This window comes from Falco rusticolus, chromosome 6, assembly GCF_015220075.1.
Source record: "Falco rusticolus isolate bFalRus1 chromosome 6, bFalRus1.pri, whole genome shotgun sequence".
NCBI lineage: Eukaryota > Metazoa > Chordata > Aves > Falconiformes > Falconidae > Falco > Falco rusticolus.
Genome location: NC_051192.1, coordinates 38,527,987 through 38,550,046, shown reverse-complemented (window position 1 = coordinate 38,550,046; position 22,060 = coordinate 38,527,987). Strand labels below are relative to the sequence as shown.

The 22,060-nt window shown below is 39.5% G+C and overlaps 1 protein-coding gene across 1 annotated transcript in view; it reads right to left on the bottom strand.

Annotated features, from left to right (window-relative positions):
- Positions 1-3,318: 3,318 nt before the first annotated feature.
- The window catches only part of PEX7 (peroxisomal biogenesis factor 7), a 50,431-nt gene continuing 31,689 nt past the window's right edge, over positions 3,319-22,060 (bottom strand). Inside the window, exons 9-10 of the mRNA XM_037391777.1 lie at positions 18,424-18,523; positions 3,319-5,950 (exon numbers count right to left, since the gene is read on the bottom strand). Coding sequence (XP_037247674.1) covers positions 5,882-5,950; positions 18,424-18,523 — 169 coding nt within the window. The 3' untranslated portion in view covers positions 3,319-5,881. The remainder of the gene's footprint in view (positions 5,951-18,423; positions 18,524-22,060) is intronic.

Here is a 22,060-nt window from a genome sequence, read left to right as displayed (position 1 = left end):
ATCAAAAAGGCACAAGCATTTTCTGTGCGATTTGTGCAGAAAAATATTACATCTCGCTCTTAGTTCAGTTCATAGATGTCATAGACACATCCAGCTTCCAAAGCCAGCTATACTTCTCCCCAGTCACTACCCTGGAAACTCTGGTACAGCTCAGTGTTTGGGTGAGACCTGCAGCACTTGCAGGAAGGTGCTCACACCCACAGCTCTCAGCCAGAGCAGTGCAGGTGTTAGGACTGCCAGGCAAGCATGTGTGCACGGAATGACCATGCTAATATGGAGGAGTGGCAGCAAACCCACAGGCTCTGCCTGTCACCGGTGCAGACACAGTAGTCCTCCCTTCTACTTTTTGACATTGTGTTCCTTGATAAATATTCTTTCCCACCAGGGGCTGTCTCCAGCTTGTCTGCCTTTTATTTTTCCATCTTCAATTTATTCATTTTTTTGTAAAGCTACTGTTCTCACTTGCCTGGTATTTTCTCACCTTCCTTCCTTTCCCCATTCCCATTACAGACCCTGACATTAATGGAGGAACAAGACTGACTTCATAAGGACCACAGTAATACTCACCTGACTCAAAACTGCAGCTGCTCTTTTCCTCCTTCATCTCTTTCTCATCTTTACAGAATCTACGGGAGGGTTCTCCTCACCTGACTCAAAACTGCAGCCTCTCTTTTCCTCCTTCACCTCTTTTTCATCTTTACAGAATCTATGGGAAGATTCTCCTTATACTTACCATTTTAAACTGTCTTTTTCCCTTTTAAGTGTTAACTTAGTTATTTTCCACAACAGTTGATTTTCCATTTTGTTCTCTTTCTGGTTCTTACCAAGGCAGTTGTATTTTCATCTTCTTTTTACATGCAAATCTTTAGTTTTAATAATATTCAAGTACTTACATTTTTATTGAATAAAAACTCCACTGATTACCATTAAACCACTGGAAAACAAAAAAACCCAGGACTGTGTGAGTATGCCTCCTTTTAAAAGGTGAGAGTAACACCTATCTGAATTTCTCAGGTTACCTCAGTCACAAAAGCCACAGATGCAATCAGGCTACTTTGAAGTTTAATCTTTGCTAACTCGGGGTGGGAAGAAAGCATGCACTGAAACCCAGAAGTTTTTAGGCAAAATGAGATGCCACCTGTGGCCACCTCCCTGGTGTCATGGGGCACTCCCCCTCAGGGGCCTTCACCCACTTCAGCAGCTGCACTGCAGCATAAAATGTAAACTCACAGTTAAGTGGCTTGAAATATTAAGGCATACAAAGGTTGATACACTCATTCAAACTTACTGGAGATCAAGTCTGGCTTCAAAATGCACCGAAGAACTGTGCCAATGCATCTACACCAGCCTCCAGCTGGACTCATCCCAAGCCCACACACAGCACAATTTAAAGGAATGGGCGGATCACTGTGACAGTATTTGCACATGGGAGAAAGAAAAGGTTCTTCTGACAAGTGCAGATATGAAAAAAATCTAATCATGCTTTCTGGAAATACTGCAGTAATTGGGACTCCACCTAAGCATAACCTCTGGAAGAAACAGTCTTGCCCCCTCACCAGTGAAATTATCACTAGAGAAGCGAGTCTCTAACACTGCAGAGGATCAGGCTGCAAGCCTGCTTTGGGGGCTAAATAGTTCCCTGATTGAAACAGAAAAATAAGTGTATCAGAAGGATAAAAAAATCGAATAAAGTAGAACAGTTCAGTTGGAAAGGACCTCCAATGATCATCTAGTCCAACTGCCTGACAACAAGTTGAAGCATGTTATTAAGGCCATTGTCCAAATGCCTCTTAAATGCTGACAGGCCTGGGGCATCAACCACCTCTCTAGGAAGGCTGTTCCAGTGTCTGACCATCCTCTTGGTAAAGAAATACTTCCTAGTGTTCAGTCTAAACCTCCCCTGGTGCAGCTTTGAACCATTCCCACATGTCCTAGCACCAGATCCCAGGTAGAAGAGCTCAGGACCTCCTTCTCCATGTCCCCTCCTCAGGAAGCTGTAGAGAGCAATAAGGTCGCCCCTCAGCCTCCTTTTCTCCAAAATAGACAAGCCCCAACTCCTTAGCCGCTCCTCGCAGGGCATTCCTCGCAGCCCCTTCACCAGCTTTGTTGTCCTCTTCTGGACGCATTCAAGGACCTTCACATCCTTCTTAAATTGTGGGGCCCAGAACTGCACGCAGCACTCACAACGTGAGGCTGCACTAACACTGAATTCGGGAACTTGAGCGTGTGTCCCAGGTGCCATATCCTATCTCTTGGAACTCACCTGCGTTGCAAGGCCAGCTTCTCTTGCAACATTTCTCATGGTACTCCTAATTTTGCCCATACAAAGCAAGGGGAGGAGGAGGGGAAGGTGCTGCCCCTTGCCAAACCACCCCCTTCTCAACATTGATTCAGGCCAGGCCCAGTACTAGTCTCCCACTGCTTCTCCACCATTCCACACTCAGAAGAGTTCTCCTGCACTTCACCGGGAAGGAGTTGGAAAAAGCAACAGAGAGACACCATTTGAGCTAACACTGCAGTGAAGGAGCTTCCCTCACACCTGCTGTTCTTTTGCCCAGAGACAGTGCTCAGTTCATAAGTTGATTGTTAAAAAATTTTGACCTAGCAGTGGGGCATAGATCGTAGTAATGGATAGCTCTGTGGTTCCTTACAGTAATGAGATGATTATGATGCTTTAACTTTAATCCTCCGATACAAATTACACTCAGTTCTGCATTTCACCTACGAATAATAACATGGGTATGAGAAAAAAACCAAAACAAACCAGTGTGTGGAGCAAACTGATGTCAAATTCCTAAGCACATCATTTTTTTAAATGGTTTCTTGGATGAAAATGGTAAAGATCTATATAAAATGTTTAATGGACAGTTTGCTTTAATCAGGGCCTAATGCAACTATGAAGTATATAGGGGAAGCATTGTGCAGTTACATCCATTCCCCATCACATGACCTTGAGCACATTCAAAACTGAGCAGTACTACTGAAAGGCTTAGTACACCCACGCCTATGCAGCAAAATCTGAGGCCAGCACTGCACTTGGCAGTTCATCACTGACACGTAGTCTGCACAAGCAGACACAACTATTTAAAATAGCTTTCCTTTATCAAAATGCTGACATACAGCTAGGAAAAGTTGCATATAGTCTCTAAAAGTACAAAGGAAAAATGTGACTGTTTCCCAGTATTCATACAAGACATAAACCATGATGATGATAATGATACTCTTTTCTTAAAAGATACTCTCAGTATCTTTCACTGCATTTACTTTTTGACCAATGTTTCTTAATTTGGGAAGTGAACAAAAGAGTGTAGCCAAAGATATTGTGTGCAATTAATTTAATAGCACTGTAGAATTGCAAATCCACTCCTTCAGAACATGAGTAATCAATATATTTCCTGAACCAAGGAGAAATCTATGAGCTCCCGTAAAACAAAATCTTCCACAGAAGCAAGTTTAAAAGGAGAACACTTTACATATTTAAGACTGTTGTTGTTAAAGATCTGTTTCAGTAAATGGAAAAAAAAGAGAAGCTAGTATTATGGTCATAAAATAAAAAGTATTTCTTTACAACAACTATAGCAACCATTCCCTGAGAATTAAGAATCAGCAACAACTTTTTCTGTTACAATGCAGAAATGTTACAGCACGTTCCCTCCATTCAAAGATCAAGCAGGAAGATTAAAGGCCACAATTTTTATTTACTCTGTGCATCTTCTGGATCCACTCGTTTTTCAAGAGAATTAAATCCAGACACAGCAACCCTCAGCACTGACACTAATCAGGATATGAGGGGAGAGAAGGTAGTTTAGAAAAGGTTTAATCCACATGTTGAGTGTGTGTGGTCAGAATTCCTGCCCCTGCTGTGCTAGGTTTTCTCCATTTGACCTTCCATTGATAGGCTATGGCAGCATTTAGAATGTCCCTCTCCCTCAATCCTTCTCCCCAGAAACATGCATATAAAATACATACTCCCACCAAAATGTTCCACTCACTCAGACAAGTAAGTGGCAATCTAAGCAGAAAAAAAGAGATAAAGCAGAAGGGTGGAGTAACTATTAAAGTTGAAATAATCAATTTTAATGCCTAAAATTAGATTTTATGGTCCACGATATTGCTGAAAGCTGTATGCAGCACAGCTTTATCGTTGCATCATTCCTCAGCACACATAATTAAAGCACAGTAAATATATGGAATTTGGTGCAGCACACTGTCACAAAAAAAACAAAAATCAAAAAAACCCAAAAAACCTACTTCTTCATTCAGCTTGAGAAGATGGCATTCTGGAGTCAGTTTGCAGTGACCCAGAAAAATCTTAGATCCTACCAGGTTCCAGATTCTCATGTTGCAGAAGAGGGTTTCTTAGTCTTGCCCTAACACCAAATCAATACAAGCTCATCTCCCTGTGGCTACATGCTCCAAAGCAGCACAATCAGTCTTTCCTTGCAACTTGCAGGTCTTAGCTCTTCTGAATTCTTTCACTTCTTCAAAGCATCCAGTAGATCTGGCAGTGTCTGCTGTTGCTTGATATACGAGTGGTACAGCCCAGAAATGCACAGCAATTCATTAACAGAAGACTATGAAAGCCTGACCAGAGATCTGCAAAGACCTGATCTGCAGTCTTTTGATGGTAAAGCTTGTTGATATGGGGTAACAGCAGAAGGGAGACAGCTTTAAGGTAAAATAAAAAAAAGAAAACAAAACACCCAAATCAAAAACCCCAACCCCAAACCCCAAAAGCTAGCAGGAAACCAAGAGAGAAGCCTCACGCAGCTGGATCCCGAAAGAGTATTCAAAGGAGACTGGAGAGGCATAAAACCTGAACATCTCTACTTGCCCCAGAAAAACTCAGATAAAAATACCAGCATGTGGGCTGAGGAGTCAAAGTACTCAACATACCCATAACATGTTTGGCTTATTCTTCTAAGTGCAATAGCTTGCCCACGCTGGATCTGCTTGCTATGCTTATACCATGCAGTTACACTGCACGTATGTAGGTTCAACTGGTCTGGACATCAGCTTTCACTTTGGCCAGGCTGTCAGAGCTCCAGAAACACTGAATATATGGCCACATTCCTCTTCTACCTCTTGGAAAAACTTTCTAAGTGAAAACAGAAGACAAGTTCAATAGGAGAGCTGGTTGCCTGATCTCTAAATCCTGAGGATTGTGATGCAATTGGTGTTGTCTGTATTTCATTTTTTCCTAAGTGTTTTCTCTAATATCAGACTATCTTTCTACATGACTTCATCAACTGTTTTACTCAAGGACATCTAACTGAAAAAACATATTAAACTAATCTTTATTATCTTTGTGAAGTGGCAATCAAAATGGTCAAATGAATCAGCTGGCTATAAAGTATGACATTTACTGTCTATCAAGAGTATTCGTCATATTGCACAAGAACATAATGCAAAGTGAGTCACAGCAAAACATATACATATAAATGCATCCAAGTGGTACAAACCTCAGTTGACTTTACAGTACTTTACAGTGAAAAGATGCTTTTTTCCTCTTCTTTTCTACAGCGACATTATCTCAAAATACACTGCCAGTTACTTTTACTCTTTGTAAGGATCAAGAGGATTCAGGCTTCTGCTCTCATTAGCCAGACAGATCACAAAACTGTGTTGGTGATCCTGCTCTACAGACACCAGCTCGTATCTGCTATGGTAACTCTTCAGCCATTCAGTAGCTGTTGAACGTTTTACTGGTACAGTAAACCAAGCCCTAAAATCTCCACGTGCTTAAGTGCATAACATTCTGTTCAGACAGAGTTTTACCTAAACAGAGACACTAAGATTAGTGACACAGTTGACAATTCAGCACAAGTCTGGTCATGGGGGAAGAGAGAAAGGTTCCTGGTGGGTCCAATCCACTTTTTCTCTAGACAGGAACTGCCAGACACGATGGAGTATAGATCTTGACTAGTTCATCCCAAGCACAGTCCACCACCTACAAAGCAAACAAAATCTATTTAGATCCTTTATATGTGTCATCTCCACAAAACCAGAAGGAACTTACAAGAAATTAATGCATATTGTGGAGTTAATGCTGATTTACAATTCTTCAAAATTATATAATAATGCAATTGGGTTTGGTTTTTAAAGCTTTGTCTTAACTTTACTGAGATGCATAAAAATTAAGAATCTCCTATTTTTCATACTCTCCATGAGGAAAGCGGGGAACCTTTGGGCCTCAAGTGATTGGTCCAAATAGTCTCAAGAATATAACTGAGAATGAAATGAAGGACACACAAAAGTCCAGACCTTGTGGTGTTTCTTCTCTTTGCAGGGTCTCAGGACCCTTTATGACGATAGTTAAACACTTAATGACCAAATCTGAACGACTTTCTTATATTTCCAGGTATGGGAAATTCTTATACACCTTTTCCTAATGGAGAGCTGAGGAATGGAAAAAGAAATTGACCAAAATGATGGAGAATTTTCTTGAAGAATTAAGCCAGAACTTCAGTTTCACACAGATAAGCTGTGAGATGACTGTATCGTCTTTTGTTGAGAAGAGAGACTGTCTATTTGCTGAGCGTTGAGAATCGGGGGTAGTGGTATTGCTTCAAGCAGTCCCTAGACCCCAACAGTCTGGTAAGAAGTGATGCCACTTCTGTCAGTGGCACCTTATAAACCCAGCAGCTGATTCCAATATAACTGAAACTTATTTGAATTGCAAGTCCCAAGTTCTATTCTAAATGCAGGCTTGAACCTAAAAATCACAAAACCAGAAGGTTAACCTAATTCTACAGTATTAAAAGATTTTCACAAATAAGATTTCACAGAAGGCAGCTACAGAAAGCTTTAGGTTTGAAAAGCATCTGATAATGCACTTTAGAGTCTGTAACACAGTGAAAGGGTTAACCACACTGACAATTACTCAAGTAGATGACCTGTAATATACATTCACAAAATATTGTGGGAGACAAGAACTAAGGCAAAGGGAAGAAGAAAGAGGAGAGCTAAAGAGAAAAAGCTGATGAGCCCCACAAACATATGCCAGTAAATCTGGCTGAATCCATCTTGCATTATCTTTATGTCCTTTCCAGTTGGGATCACAAAGGATACAGTATTGGATCCTCTGCACAACAAGCTTCCTTCTGCTGCAGACTGCAATTCCTGTTCTCTTCTAGAGCCAGAACGAACAGCTGCACACTAAAAATTTGGAAATCCAACTTCAATATTTGATTTCAGGCTATAATTAGCCCATTTTGTGTTTACTATACTGCGCTATTATTCATTTTTACTGCTTCCTTAGCTGCTTCTACTTAGTTATTTGAAGTGCTTTCCATATACATCTAAATGGATCAAAAAATCTCTTGACAATGTGTCTGCCTATTCATACAACATAATAGAGCTTTGTGTAATATAATGTTCTGCTGCATTGCAGTTCCCCAAATCATACCAAAAAGAAAATCTGAGTTCTCCACTAAACACTGTGTAGAAACTGGCAATCACATAAAAGCACAGGTTTTTTTAATACTCTCTACAGCTCTGGATCAGTATTTGTATTTCTACAGGCAACACTTTCCACTTTCATAAAACCCCAAGAAACAGAGATAACATTCAGAAAAAAATCCCATGGGAATTCCCACCTGTTATCAATGTAATTAGCATCCTTGAAGTAGCCTCTGAACAAATATAGTTACAGAACTGTTTAATCTAGCAACACTAAAAATAAACGGGATATTAAAAGGGAGTTTGAAAAGGATCACTTGCAGTAATTTGCCCAACTCATTGACTTAATGATGGTACATGAAAATGACAACATAACCAGCAAACAAAAGGAAACTAAAAGCTACAGCAAATAACAGTTTATCAAGTTCTCCTGTGCGGCAGGAAGTCTATAATGGAACACTGATACCAGAAACCTTGATGAGGACACACACGCAGAGAACCGCAAACAGATATGTATGGGAAACTGGGACACCACAGCACAGAACAGCATTACAAAATGCAGTAACATTTCCATTTCTCTGTAGTACTTTCTCCAAAATACAGCCAAGACTGTAAGAGAAAGGGGACGACTGTAAGTGAACAGCACAGCAGCTGGCATTAGCTGATGGACAGCTGCTACCTGCCCCTTTGCAGTATCTCATAGATTATCACTGCCCCAGATACAAATGACTAAAATGAACTCTGGCAGAAAGAGAAGTGCCTGTTCATGCAGCTACTGCATCAGTTTGCAAAATGTCTTCTCCTTTCATTTTGCCTTTTTTGTTACGACCTGTCCTATACAATGGTCTTAAGACCATTGTATGCCTTTCCCCATAAAAGGGGAACATAGGATATTGAAAATAAGCGTTTTAAAAGCATCTAGAAATATCAGTTCTCATGTGACATATGACCATTTTAAATATCCACTTTAAAGCACTTTAGCCATGTATTTTTTTAAGAAACAGAATGCTACTTAATTTAAATATTAAAATAGCAGCAGGAATTCCACTGGGATGAGGGCTGATCCAGCACACCACAATAAATAAATACGGCATAAAAAAAGCCACAAGTTCCTAAAGTTTTTGTTTTGATTAATAAAATGACATTACTAACAGGCAAAGACAATCCTGTGGAAGGATGAAGGACAAGGGAAAAGTGAAAACAGACTCGCATATTACTTGCATACTTGGTAAGAGTCCTCGCCATTAGGAACATGAAGGCATGGAGCTTTGTCTTTCTATGAAAATGTTCACTGTCTTGGGGCCAATTTTTACTCTCAGATTGAAACAAATCTCACTGGTTTCAGTATTAAGAGCGTACATGATTTAAACCTTTTTTCTTTTTTTTAAGCTGACAGTGCAAACAGAGTAGAAGACAGTTTATTTCAGCTGCAAAGAACTATATAAATTATAATATCTTTATACTAATGAATATTTTGGACACCCATATGCCATGCAATTTCCATTATCATTTATGAATACTAAATTGTTCTTCTAACTATAGAATAAAATTCTACTATAACAACTTTCAAGTATCAGAAATTGCAGGGAAAAGGAGAATAACTAGAACTTAACTGTAAAACAGGAAAATTCTACCTCACGCTGACTGGTAAATCACATCAAGAAATAATGTAAATATGAAAAGCATACTAAACCTGGTGATTTTAAGTATGCCTAAAGCTACATGGGACAGAGGCAGTCTAACAAAATTATATTTACTACTTGTCTCTAATGCTTTTATTGTAGTAGCAAAGTTACAGTACTAGTATATATGCTAAGGGTACTGTACTGTTATCACTGCAGAATAATTATCATGCCAAGTTATCTGCCGGTAGAGATTTAAGCAAGTCTATTTGAAGCACATAAAATGGAGATTACTGTATTTCCTTTCAAGTAAAGCCAAAGAGCAAGCAAACAAAAAAATGCAGTCATCACAGAAAGCCGATTGCTTGACTAGAAATTCCTATTTTAACTCAAATGAAACAGCTATCCTGTATTTTATTGAAGTGTTTATCCTTGTCTCAGAGTATAACAATGTTTCCCACCAATTGATTTAATATTGATATCCATCCATTTATCAAAGCCATTTCCATTGACTCACTAACTGATTTACTCCTCTGACAGGCCCTCTGTTTCTTATTCATCACAATCATCTTGCTTTGCTATAGACTGAGACTTTGCCAGCACCCAAGGGCAATCTGTTCGGTCTAGTACAATTACCTGCATGACATTCTGCCTCTTTACTGTTCAGAAGGAAGCAAGAGAAAGCTCCCAAGTCAACAGCTAACTTTTTTTTTTCAATATTTGAAGGTGTAATAACCCCCCAAGCCCTAACCAAGATTAAACACATTCAAAAGAATAACTAAAAACTTTGAGTTCAGTAGTTCCTTTATGAAGGGGATTAATCAGAAAATACAGCCCTCTCTAGATTAGTAGTTCCAGAAGTATCTTGGTGCCATTCACCTTCCAGAGTGCTCATAATAAATCACTGGATAATACGCAAAACGTGTCTGAGAGAGACCTACTCTCCTCCACCCCATCCCACTTTCAAATAAAACTAATTAAGACCTGTATTTTTTTCTGTAGAAGAGACAACAGGAAAAGTATTCAGTTCTTCTCCCCCATTAATGTTGGTGTTTCCCTTCCTCTTGTAGTTTCTTATCTTCTGTGTCATTTCATACAGAATTTAATGGTATATCTATATCATTCTTAGGTATTTTTGAGGGGTCCCGAGCATTCTTTGTGTGTGGGCTGGAGATTAAGTGGAGATAAAGCAAGCTATTAGGTTTGCTACTCATCAAATTACTTTCACAGGTGATCATTAAAACTGATTAGTTAAGCGCATAATGGATCACATACGAGTTTTAAACGCATTGAATACCTATCCAAACCACTTGTATGGCCTTTTGTTTGGTCAACAGTTGTGGGGCTGAACTGCACACAATGACTACCTTTACAAGAGAGTGAAAGTGATGACAGTTTGTAAATAAACACTTTTTTATTTTCAATGTGCGATAACACCATTTTTAAATTTACTTTTGAAAAAACACACATTGGTTTTATTATTTCCAGTAAAAACAAACCCTGGACCAGAAGTTCTTACTAAGATCTAGGTTCAAACTACAGTTATCAGAAACAGATGTTCCAAATACTGCTTAAAAAATGTGTTTCTTAAGGAGAGAAAAGATAAAAGACTCAAGGGGCATTATTCTTCAGATTGCAAAGATATCTCACAAAGAACTGATCTAAAGAACATGGAGCTGTCCCAGAATTTATTTTGTTGCTCTGACATGAGCAACAGGAAGACAACTTGGTAGTCATGCTACGTATTTCTATGAGTATGGATTTCATCAGTAAGATGCAAAGGAAATTGAGATACAAGTTGCAGGTTAGAGAGAAATCCTTGGGATCTCCACAAAATTTATAGCAATTAATTAAATTAATTAAATAATTAAAAAAAATTATAGCAATTCCTACTTTATAAAAAGGGGAAAGACATCTCCCCAGCCTTTCAAGAACTGTTTTTAATCAGTAAAGTAAATCATAAGCTCTGTAGAAGATACATTGGAACTGCAAAATGCCTTTCTGTGCTGATACTGACCTTGGTGACCCCAAATGCAGGCAACGTACATGCAGTGAAACTGTTTTCTAATGACCCTATTCAATTGTCAAATTCATCCTTAACTCAGAGTTAGGCTAAGTTATTTCCTTTTGGGATTTAATCACAGATAATCATAAACCAAATAATGTTTTCAGTAACAGCTGCAAAATCCTGTTGTCTTCCATTGAGTTTTACTAGTGCAATTCACTGGGAATTCTCAGATTTATTGATTGTGCAGAAAATAAAATTCACTACATTGACTAAAAGATGAGGCTCACTAAAGTAGGAAGTATTTTGTAGGCCACAATCAAATACAAAGCACAAGCAATGCATTTCTTGAGTAAGAAACTGCTGCCTCCCACCTCTTCCCAGTACTTCAGAATCAAAATTGAAGTGCATTTTCCATTCTGTACACTTGCAGCTTTTACAGAATTGTGATGCCTGACAGCAACCTTCCCAAACAGCTTAGTATGAGACTTCCTCTGATATTGGCAGAAAGTGACCATTAGTCATGAATTAGTTTTGACTTACACAATGAAAGTTTAATTTTAACAGTTTGGGAAAGATACAATAAGCACCAGGAAGAAATGTCACCTCCTTCCCTCCTCCAATTCTGCAAAGGAGTTCAAATTGGTTTAACATTTGCAGCTGGTTAACTTTGATCTTTCCATGCAATAATCCACTCTGAAATTAAGTAAGTAGGATCTCAAAGGATCACTAACTGTGTAACTTTAGTAGCATCCTGGAGAAGGACCATAAAATGAAGTACAGAGAGAGATATAATTACAGCAGTGTGATAGCCACAACAGCTGGGTGGAACCTATCAGTTCCTTGGCAATTAGGTGTAAAAGATAACAGCAAGTGATCAAAAGAAAAGAAGCAAAGGAAGTCTCTGTTTTTCTGTACACTTCCGCAAGATGTGACCACTTTTACGTGAAAGTCAACATTTCTGGGCCTGTTGAGGGTGTACAATTAATTTAAATTAACAGCAAAATACATAGCAAAACAGCATCACTAAAGACATCTGCATTTATATTTGGCTCTACTGGTTAAGCCATCCTCAGCAGCCCCTCTCCTGTCCACTCCCCTGCTTGCTGTGTTGGCATAGCTAATGCAGTATACTGCACAAGCTGAGCATATCTGTAAACTGTACAAGCAGAATAAACCTGTAAATTGAAATTTGACAGATGATCAAAATTTTTTCCATAAAGATGGAAGAATTTAGAACTAGATTTCAGTTGTTTTCAGGGGATGCAGCTAAGTGTATACAGTTTGGCTATGACCTCCCTCCAACTAGTAAGAAATTACAGCTTTCTTAAAATGTTAATGTTAGTGATACTGATGCCTTAAGAAAACTCATGATACCGTCAGTACAGCAGCATTTCATGGGATCAACAGACTGATGCTACAAGGCAGGCACCTCTGCTCAGTTCTATCTGCCTCTGGCATGGCACAACATGCTGGTGATACCCCACAGCTTTAGGAAGAAGGTGGTAGAGGTTCAGGGAAGCTGGATCACAAAGACAGTGTAACACAGAGCATAAGACTGGTTTCATGGGTACTTGCACTGGTATTACCACTGTCTCTATATTATCTGGTATTGTGTGTGTGTATTGCTGTATTGCCCCTCACCATCTCCAAATGCAATACAGAATAACAGAGGCCAGGCCCTTTCTTGCACTGGATACATCCCAGAGCTCCAGGTGCTTTGAAGAAATAAGAGAAACCTGTTTTATGTGAACTAATCTACTTACACAAGGAGGTGCAGGCACATGGAGGGCTCAAGAAAACAAGTTTGTCTCCCAGACTATGTTGACACAAACAGCTATTTAGACAGCTAGCTACCCATTTGTAGTATAATTACTATCCAAACACACAAAACCACAGTAAAAGAGAATCGTAAATGATCAATATTCATGTTAGTTATTCTAAAACCTAGACTTTAACATGCATTCAGATAACAGACAATTTTGGACTAGAGAACTGACATTTGGTTTATCCTTATTTAGTACAGAACAGTTTCCAAAGTTTCCTCAGTATTGTTGAAGTCCTGTTCTAACTTGGCACGTCATAGATGTCTAATCTGCTCTTCATGTGTCAAGTGTTCTAAGCCACTACACTACTTGCCATCACTTCCATTGACAATCACATATCCTTGCAATTTAGGAATAACAGCATTGTTTGTAACATAAAAGTATAGAGAAATGGAAAGATTCCTCTTCTGTTTCCATTAGATACTTCATCACGGTCCTAGCAATAAGATAGAAAGCGTGGCTCAGTGAAAAACATTATTTTATACTTTCCATTGGCTGCTTTACAGAGATCAGAACAGACGTGAGGTGTAGGCTGAAAAAGGTCATCAAATAAAATTCAGACCTTCGTTTTTTCTTACATTTGTGTTGAGCAAAATACAGCTTTAGAACTACAACAGAAAGGGTTTGGTATTTTTTGTCCATCACTTAAAAGAAATTCATGGTACGTTTGTATTTTCTATTCTCTATATACTTATTAAAATAATTTCAGAATCAAGACAAGAAGTGGTGAATGTTCACAGTTATCTGTATTTTTCATCCATGTCATTGACGGATTGCCTAAAAGACATTTAAAATTAGTTCATGACTGCCATGTAACATTCGACCCACAACAGAAGAAAAAGGCTGCTTTTAAATAAAGCTGCACAAATAATACCAAAATAAGTTACATTCATGCTTAGATGTTATAGGTAAGCACAGCAAAACCCCACTAAAAGCTAGGCTTAAAGGAGTATTATACTTTTAATTCATCAGAACATTCACAGATCACATACAGGGAAAGTAAGTATCAGAAGAAAAATAAGAAACCCAGTGAGCTACAGAGTATAATTCCAGTATATGGTCTAGCATTATCAGCCCCTAGCGAGGAATGCCATATATCTGATTACCATTTTCATATTCTCTACATAACTATCTAGTGTATATGGAAAGGAGCAAACTTTAATTGTTTTTCTTATCCCAAAATTTTGGAAAGAACTAGCATGTCTGGTCTAAAAAAATTGCATACTCTTCATACTGCTGACAGGGTAAATGGATTTGTTCAGTTCTGAATACTGTACACCATTACAAATTCAAAAGATATTTGGTGCTTAGGGTCTTGTCACTGTTCTTGTGTGTATCAAAGATACTTTGGCTGAAAGCTGGAGTTGGGAGTATTTTCTCCTAGGCAACCTGCCTTGCAAGCTCTCACATCAGCACTTGCCAATTTAACAGAGAAATGCCCCGAGTATCATGAGGGCCATTTCTGTTAACGCTTTGCATTGTAAAAGACACATTTTTTTCTATGCACCTGAACGTTTGTTTGTTAGCTGTCTGAAATGGCTGTGAACCTGACCCAACATTATGGTGGGAAAAAAACTGCAAACCGAGCAACAGTTGATTTTATTAAAATGCAAAGCTTTCAACAAACACTCACTTTATGTAGAGGCAGATACTCCAGAATCAATATCAGAATCTTATTTAAGCACAAAGGAGTTTTCTGTTTTATCTAAATACTACTTACCATCACGACCTGGGACCCAATCCTTATGGCCACATCCCTCTCCCACATGCTGCCTCCCCTTACCAGGATACTGTACAAGCAGCAGCTTGCCTGCATGTACCTACTCTCTGTCTATGGATTCTGTTCAAAGCTTGAACAGTTCCACAGGAATGTCTTGCAATTCCTAGATCAGACCACAGCAACTATTTCAAACACTTTTGGAAAGTAGATGGCTTTTTTCCTTGACATGTAAAAGCTACTTTAAAAATGCTTAAGTTCATTGGACAAAGCCAAAGAAAGTATCGTCTGGCTAGACAACAAATATATCATTAAGAATGTAAGCAAAGGTTAATGACCAGAATGGTACTTAATTTGACTATAAATGAATAGCTTGTCCATTATGAATAAAATACAGTGCATGCATGGAGGAGGAGAAGCAGTTCAAATCTCGAGTCATAACTCCTTATAAAGCACACAATGAAAATCACAAATCATACAAATGCACGTAGAACAACAATGAATGGGGATCACTATCAGGTCTCGATAGAGAGAAGACATGAAGGAAGCTACACACTGGGATAAGCAACAGAAAATTCAAGCAAATAGTCTGTGTTGAATTGATCTAGAAGCTAGGGAAAGGTTGCAAGTGCTCATACCGGAAGCAACCATTCAGTAAGCGTTCATAGAATCACGGAACGGTTTGGGTTGGAAGGGACCTTAAAGATCATCTAGTTCCAACCCCCCACCATAGGCAGGGACACCTTCCACTAGACCAGGTCACTCAAAGCCCCGTTCAGCCTGACCTTGAACACTTCCAGGGATGGGGCATCCACAACTTCTCTGCGCAACCCCTTCCAGTGCCTCACCACCCTCACAGTGAATTTCCTCCTTATAGCTAATTTAAACCTACCCTCTTTCAGCTTAAAGCCGTTCCCCCTTGTCCTATCCCTACATACATGCCCTTGTGAAAGGTCCCTCCCCAGCTTTCCTGTAGCCCCCCTTTAGGCACTGGCAGGCTGCTATAAGGTCCCCCCAGAGCCTTCTCTTCTCCAGGCTGAACAACCCCAACTCTCTCAGCCTGTCTTCATAGGAGAGGGGCTACAGCCCTCTGATCATCTTTGCAGCCTTCCTCTGGACTGGCTCCAGCAGGTCCATGTCCTCCTTACACTGGGGTCCCCAGAGCTGGACGCAGCACTCCAGGTGGGGTCTCAGAAGAGTGGACTAGAGGGGGAGAATCGCCTCCCTTGGTCTGCTGGCCACACTCCTGTTGATGCAGCCCAGCATATGTTTGGCTTCCTGGGCTGCAAGCGCACGTTGCCAGGTCATGCTGAGCTTCTCACCAACCAACACTGCCAAGTCCTTCTCCTCAGGGCTGCTCTCAATCCATTTTCCACCCAGTCTGTAATTGTGCTTCGGATTGCCCTGACCCACTACTCATGTCATCAACAAAGACATTAAACAGCGCTGGTCTCAATAATAACCCCCGAGGAATGCCACTTGACACTCATCTCCACTTGGACATCAAGCCGTTGACTGCAACTCTTTGATGCGACCATCCAGAGAATTCCTTATCCACCAAGTGGTCCATCCATCACATCCATGTCTTTCCAGTTTAAAGACAAGGATGTTGTGCAGGACAGCGTCAGATATATTGCACAGGTCCAGATAGATGGTATCAGCTGCTCTTCCCTTATCCACCAACATACACTGTAACCCCGTCGTAGAAGGCCACCAAATTTGTCAGGACCGATTTGCCCTTAGTGAAGCCATGCTGGTTGTCACAAGTCACTTCCCTATTTTTGATGTGTCTTAGCATAGTTTCCAGGAGGATCTACTTCATGATCTTGCTGGGCACAGAGGTAAGGTTGACTTGCCTGTAGTTCCCCAGGTCCTCCTTCTTTCCGTTTTTAAAAACGGAGGTTACATTTTCCCTGTGTTCTGTAGTTACAGTTTAATTCTATCAGAAGTTTTTCAATTTATTTTAAAAATCAGAATGTTTACAGTTTGCATTGCTGTGATATCCAACTTTCACAATACATTAAATCAACTCAGTAGAAAAAAAACAGAGGAATATTATATCTGTTGCAGATGCCAAGCTTCTGTCTGGAAAGCACATTGGCATGCAGCGTGTATGGATATGCACCCCAGATTTACAGATTTTGTGCATTAAGTCCAACATTGGACTTGTAGAATTTCTGTGTGGAAAAAAATACTTGGATTCATGAATGCCCTAATGTAGATGGGTATGTACACCATTATTTTACTTTTTCCAACATACAAGTGTATGTGCAGCTGTTCGCTTTCCTTTCATTATCTATCATCAATGAGCAGTTACTTGTTCCAAGAAGGGTACTCCATACATTGCAGCTACAAAAGAATATCCACATAGCAGCAACTCCCAAGTTTGACAGGTAAATCATACCAAAAAAAAAAAAAAAAGTCATATCTAGCCAGTCAGTCAGAAACACCATCCACTGAGCCCCATTCTGTAACACACAGGATGCTTCGCAACGGATTTATGATCAAGATGTGATCACATCCTCAGTACAAAAGGAAGACAAATCTTACTGCCTCATTCAGATCCATGGCAAAACCCACACCAGCTTCATGGAAAGCTGAACTGGGCTCAGAGTCTGCAGTGATATAGCACAGTAAGGCCCCAATGTACTACACTATGCTTGCTGCTTCCTCTGGACCTAATTCAGCCAGAATTGTAGCTATGCACTCACCTGGGACAAAGTTTTAGTTCCCAGCAACTGGCCTTTAAGCTGTTCTTGCCCTGCCTTGATGAAAAATAACCTGAACCTTAAGAATTTTTTTTACAGCCTTACAAATTTCCCTATGTGGTTCACAGCATGGCCTCGTGAACAATTACCGCAGCACCTCTGAGGCAACAGAATGAAAGGAACAAGCAACCAGGCAGAAAACTCTTCAAGTTAGCATTTGGCTAGAATGGTTTCATATGCATTAAGCTAAGTATTTTGCCAAATGTACACCTTTCTCCTGTGTCTTTTATGAGTAGCAGAAATTATGATGGTCTTATTTGCTTTGTCCAATCAGAATTCCAATGCAGATGTTACAAGTCATTTTAATTTGGGGTAAAAAGATTATTTCACTGTGAATTAGAAAGGAATCTAGATGCAAATGATATCTGTGGCACTTTCAGTAGTGCACTAGTTATAGTTAACTTGGTGACAGTAATTTCTGTGTGAAAACCACAGGCTTTCTTGTTTTAAAGCAAATAATTACTTCAGTTTTTCTGCCTTTCTTGCCTGAAAAAACACTTCATACTACAAACAACAATCCTCTGTTTACAAACCAGAAATGATTGTAGCAACAGAAGCAGAGGAGAATCCTAGAACCACCAGAACATAAGTAAGTGTCCGTGATAAAACAGGTTCCATTCATTCCTGTCAACAGCTGAGGGGTTTAGAATTCTAACTACATATTAAGCCTCTTCTAGTACTCCAAATATTATAACAAACCAGGTCTAGGTATCATGTGTGACACTACCAATGTTTAACTTGGATATAGAAAGCTCTGTATCTCAGATCATTCTAGGCCCTTCTCTATTAACTCTTCCTTCCGAAACAAAACTACCTCATTTTCCCTGAGCTCACTGTGGCTTCCAGCTATCTGATTTTGCAATTCTGTCTGTCCTGCCCTCCTCTCCCACCCAATGCAAGTAACTGATTTATAAATAAAAATGGACATGAAGCGAGGTTTATTTAATAAGCATTCATCCAGACTCACTTCCAGAAGCTTTCTGCAATCTGGTGACTCTTATTCAGGATCTGAGTCCTGCAGTCCAGCCATGACCCCAATGGCTATAAATAGGCAAGTGAAAAGTAAATTCACCCCAGCCCTTACCTGACCACGGTTGTGAAGACTTAAATCCAGTCCACATGTAAATTCAGTATGATGCTCGACTGTTTCCAGCAAAGGGTTAGGCTTGGAAAAATCCCAGAATCTATAGAGAGAAGGAAGGAGGGAGGGAGGGAGAGAGAGAAGGGGATGGGGGGGTGGGGAATCAAACAAACCACAATTAAAGTAATTGAAAGGCCATTTCAAAAATATAATGCAAGATATTGACAAATCTGTTGCTGCCAGGGTATTTAAAAAAGCAAACTCATCCACTTAGGAAACATAACAAATCATATTCCTGCAAAGCCATCTGCTGATTTGCATAAATTAAACCCCACTGGGCAAAATGATCTTTGTCTCCTGTTGCAGAAACTGAGATCAAAGTTGGCACCAAAGAGCTGCCATTGGGACATTATTAAAACAGAACAAAATGTAGGCTAGAATACTCTTGTTATATTTCTTGATGGCTGAGGAATTTTATGCCTGAAAAACTTTAGCAAAATTTATATTTTTCTCTGGTTTTGGTATTGTTCACCACAAGGTCTTTATCTACTGCAAATTACACATCCATTTAGAGATACTGGTCATTCCCAGTCTCAAATTTGAGATTGTGTTCCTGTAGAATAGAATTTAATATTACAATTTAATAATAAATTTGTATTAAAAAGATCAGTTGCATTACATGGTTAATTCCACTAACTTATATTTCAAAAAGCAATTTTTTTTTGAGCCTTGTTGATATAAATGCTTAGAAAATAGACTTCTGAAGTGCTCTACTTCTCTCAGCTGCTGCACCATTAGATGCAATGTCCATCAATGCTGTTAACAGCAAGGATAAGAGAAGTATAAGGGAAGATGGGATGAAAGTACAGGTACAAGAAATCTCAGTCCTGAAAAAAGAGTTCAGGAATAGAACTTTCAAATAGTAACACACTGACAAGACACCACACGATGGCACAAAAGAAAGATTTGGTTTTCTTTTTTGCATTGTATGTACTGCTTAGAAAAGTCCACAGGCTGCAAAGCACAGCACATTTTATGGGCTGGCAGCTGTAATCGAATTTTCTACAGCTCAGACTTCTCCATAGCGCTCAATCATATGCTTTACTTTTGTAACAACCACAGAGGTGTCTCTGCCTTGCTCCTATTGGGGAAAGTGACAATACCTAATAAGAACACTTCATTATCAGACCAACTAAACTGAAAGCACTGTGTGCTCAAACCAATTCAGGTAAAATAGCAAACATTGGAGCCAGCAGGGTCAGTTTGTTTAACATGTAGATGTTATTTCCTTCATAAAGGAGCAGAGTGGTATCAGCACAATGGCTACGCTATAGCAACAACCCTCTTAACTTTTTCCTAGTAGCTGAGATCTAAGATAAACAGCCTAGTTTGCAGGAGAGAAGAGCAAAAGACCATTTCAGCATTTTCATCCTCTCACATTTGTTCATAAGAAGATAAGGAAACAAATCTTTGTTGTTTCTAAGTAATAGTGGTAGCCTTCCTTACCACGTTAGTTGTCTACTAACTCTTGAAAGACAGATGCTCATAACTGAAAACTAAGATTAAAGGAAACAAGTTCAGATCTACAAAAACTTAGAAAAAAAATTCTGATAAATTTTAAAAATAGAAGGCCAATTTGGTGTTTGTTGTATGGAGTCATGCTTGCAAAAAGTCAGAAGGAGTATAGTTTGAGTACTCCAACTTAGTTTAAGTTCCACAGGCTGTCTGGGACTTGTGGGTTTTTGACATAAAAACTACTACTGAAAGTCAAAAAAAAAAAGTACAGTTTCAGGACTGACAACCACTGATGACAAATCAGTGATGGCTCCTGTAACAAATTCGCAGTCCAAAGTGAAAAACACTATCTACAGCCCAGCTTCCAAAACTAGCATGGTGACAACAATATTTTCCTCAGAGTGAACTTCCATCACATTCTGAAGACTGAAAGTGCAATGCAGGTTTTCTAAGACGGTGTTTACCCCATCACGATAGCTGTACAGAAAAATGAAGATGCATTCACAGCAAACAGTTGTGCTTGCATTATTTGAATTGGTTGGGAGCATGAACTTCAGCAGTGGGCCAGACAACTGCATATGCTTTTAGGGTCTATTACAGGGTTTGTACAGCCTGTATAATCACAGGTGTGCCACTTAGACGGAACTGCCATTTTTACCTATATTATGTACATTAAAACTAGAGCTCACAGTGGCAGTCACACGTGCACTGACTGTATACACCCTGTAACCTAACAAGTGCATTTTCTTAAACTTTTTCTCACTGGAACTGTTAAAAGTGTATTTTTTCCCTGATTTCTTGATAGTTTCTTGTTTGTTTTACACATACTTCACAGGCAATTCATAAGCTGCACATATATCACAAATGGACTGCTTATTCTAAACAAGCCATTACGTGAAAAGAAAGTCTGCCATCCTGTGGATTTTGTACTTTGTACCACCCATAGCAATACCATGGAGGTCTGTCTTGCTACATACATCTTCTGTGCTCTACTACCAAAACACTTTTACCAGCCCTCAAAATAGTTTCTCCCACCATGTCCTCCTCCCCACTCTACCCCTGCCTCTTGCCCTTGTGCCTCTACCACTGGCTGGGAAAACGAGGCAGCAAGTACCATTTCAGGTTCCAGTGTCTGTACAAGGTAGGACAATCCATGCGTTGTGGCAGCCTGTTGCTGCATGCTGAGGAGCCAGCAGATCAGCAAGCAGATTAGGCAGGTGGTGAACTCATGCTATGTCTTTTGCCTTCCTTAAGGCAATAGTTTGGATTTCCCTCTCTTGTACGCTCATGAGTTTCCATTAAGTTGGTACAAGCTTAGTAAATTTAGACTACAACTTTCCTGTCAAATCTAATTAAGTTTTCAACAGGTTCAAAAGTTACTTCAGGAAATGATTCAGGGAAAACGCACTGATGGAAGCACAAGCACCACAACTCCTCAAGTCCATTTCCTTCTGAGTAACAACAACAACAACAAATTACGTATGAAAGCTTTACTACTGCTCTTAGGTTTCAAATAGAAGATGTCTCCATATGTTATATATTTAGGTGGGTGTGAATCAACTGTTTAGAGGCTGATTTGCATAAAAGCCCACTCAATGCTACCATGTACATGCAACTGCATCAGGCAGAAGTCACAGTAGCATATGGATGTATATAACCAGGAAGTTTTCAAGAACGCCACAGAACTCAGTCTACTACATGTGTATCGCACCATTCATTCTCCTGCTTCCATTCTCTAATCCCTGTGCAAAGATAGCTACCTGTAAACATTCTTCCTGCAAACCAGAAAAATTTATGCCTGAGCAGAACTTAGTGTTGAGCTACCCTTGGATACAGGCCAATCAGGGCAATGTTGTTACTTCAGGCATTAACTGAGGACATCTAACTATTTCCACAACAATATCCTTAAGACATTACAGTTCCAGTAAACTATCAACATTATGAAGCAGCTCAGGTATAGATGAAAGCCTTTATTCAAAGTACTATCTTTCATAAGCATCAAAGAAAAGAGGAAGAACTGCTTGAAAGCCAAATCAAATGGAAGAGGATCCAGAAAAGTAATTCTGAAATAGGTTTTACTTTTGAGTTTGTTCCAGTAGCATAATTCTTCCCTAAGGACTGAACT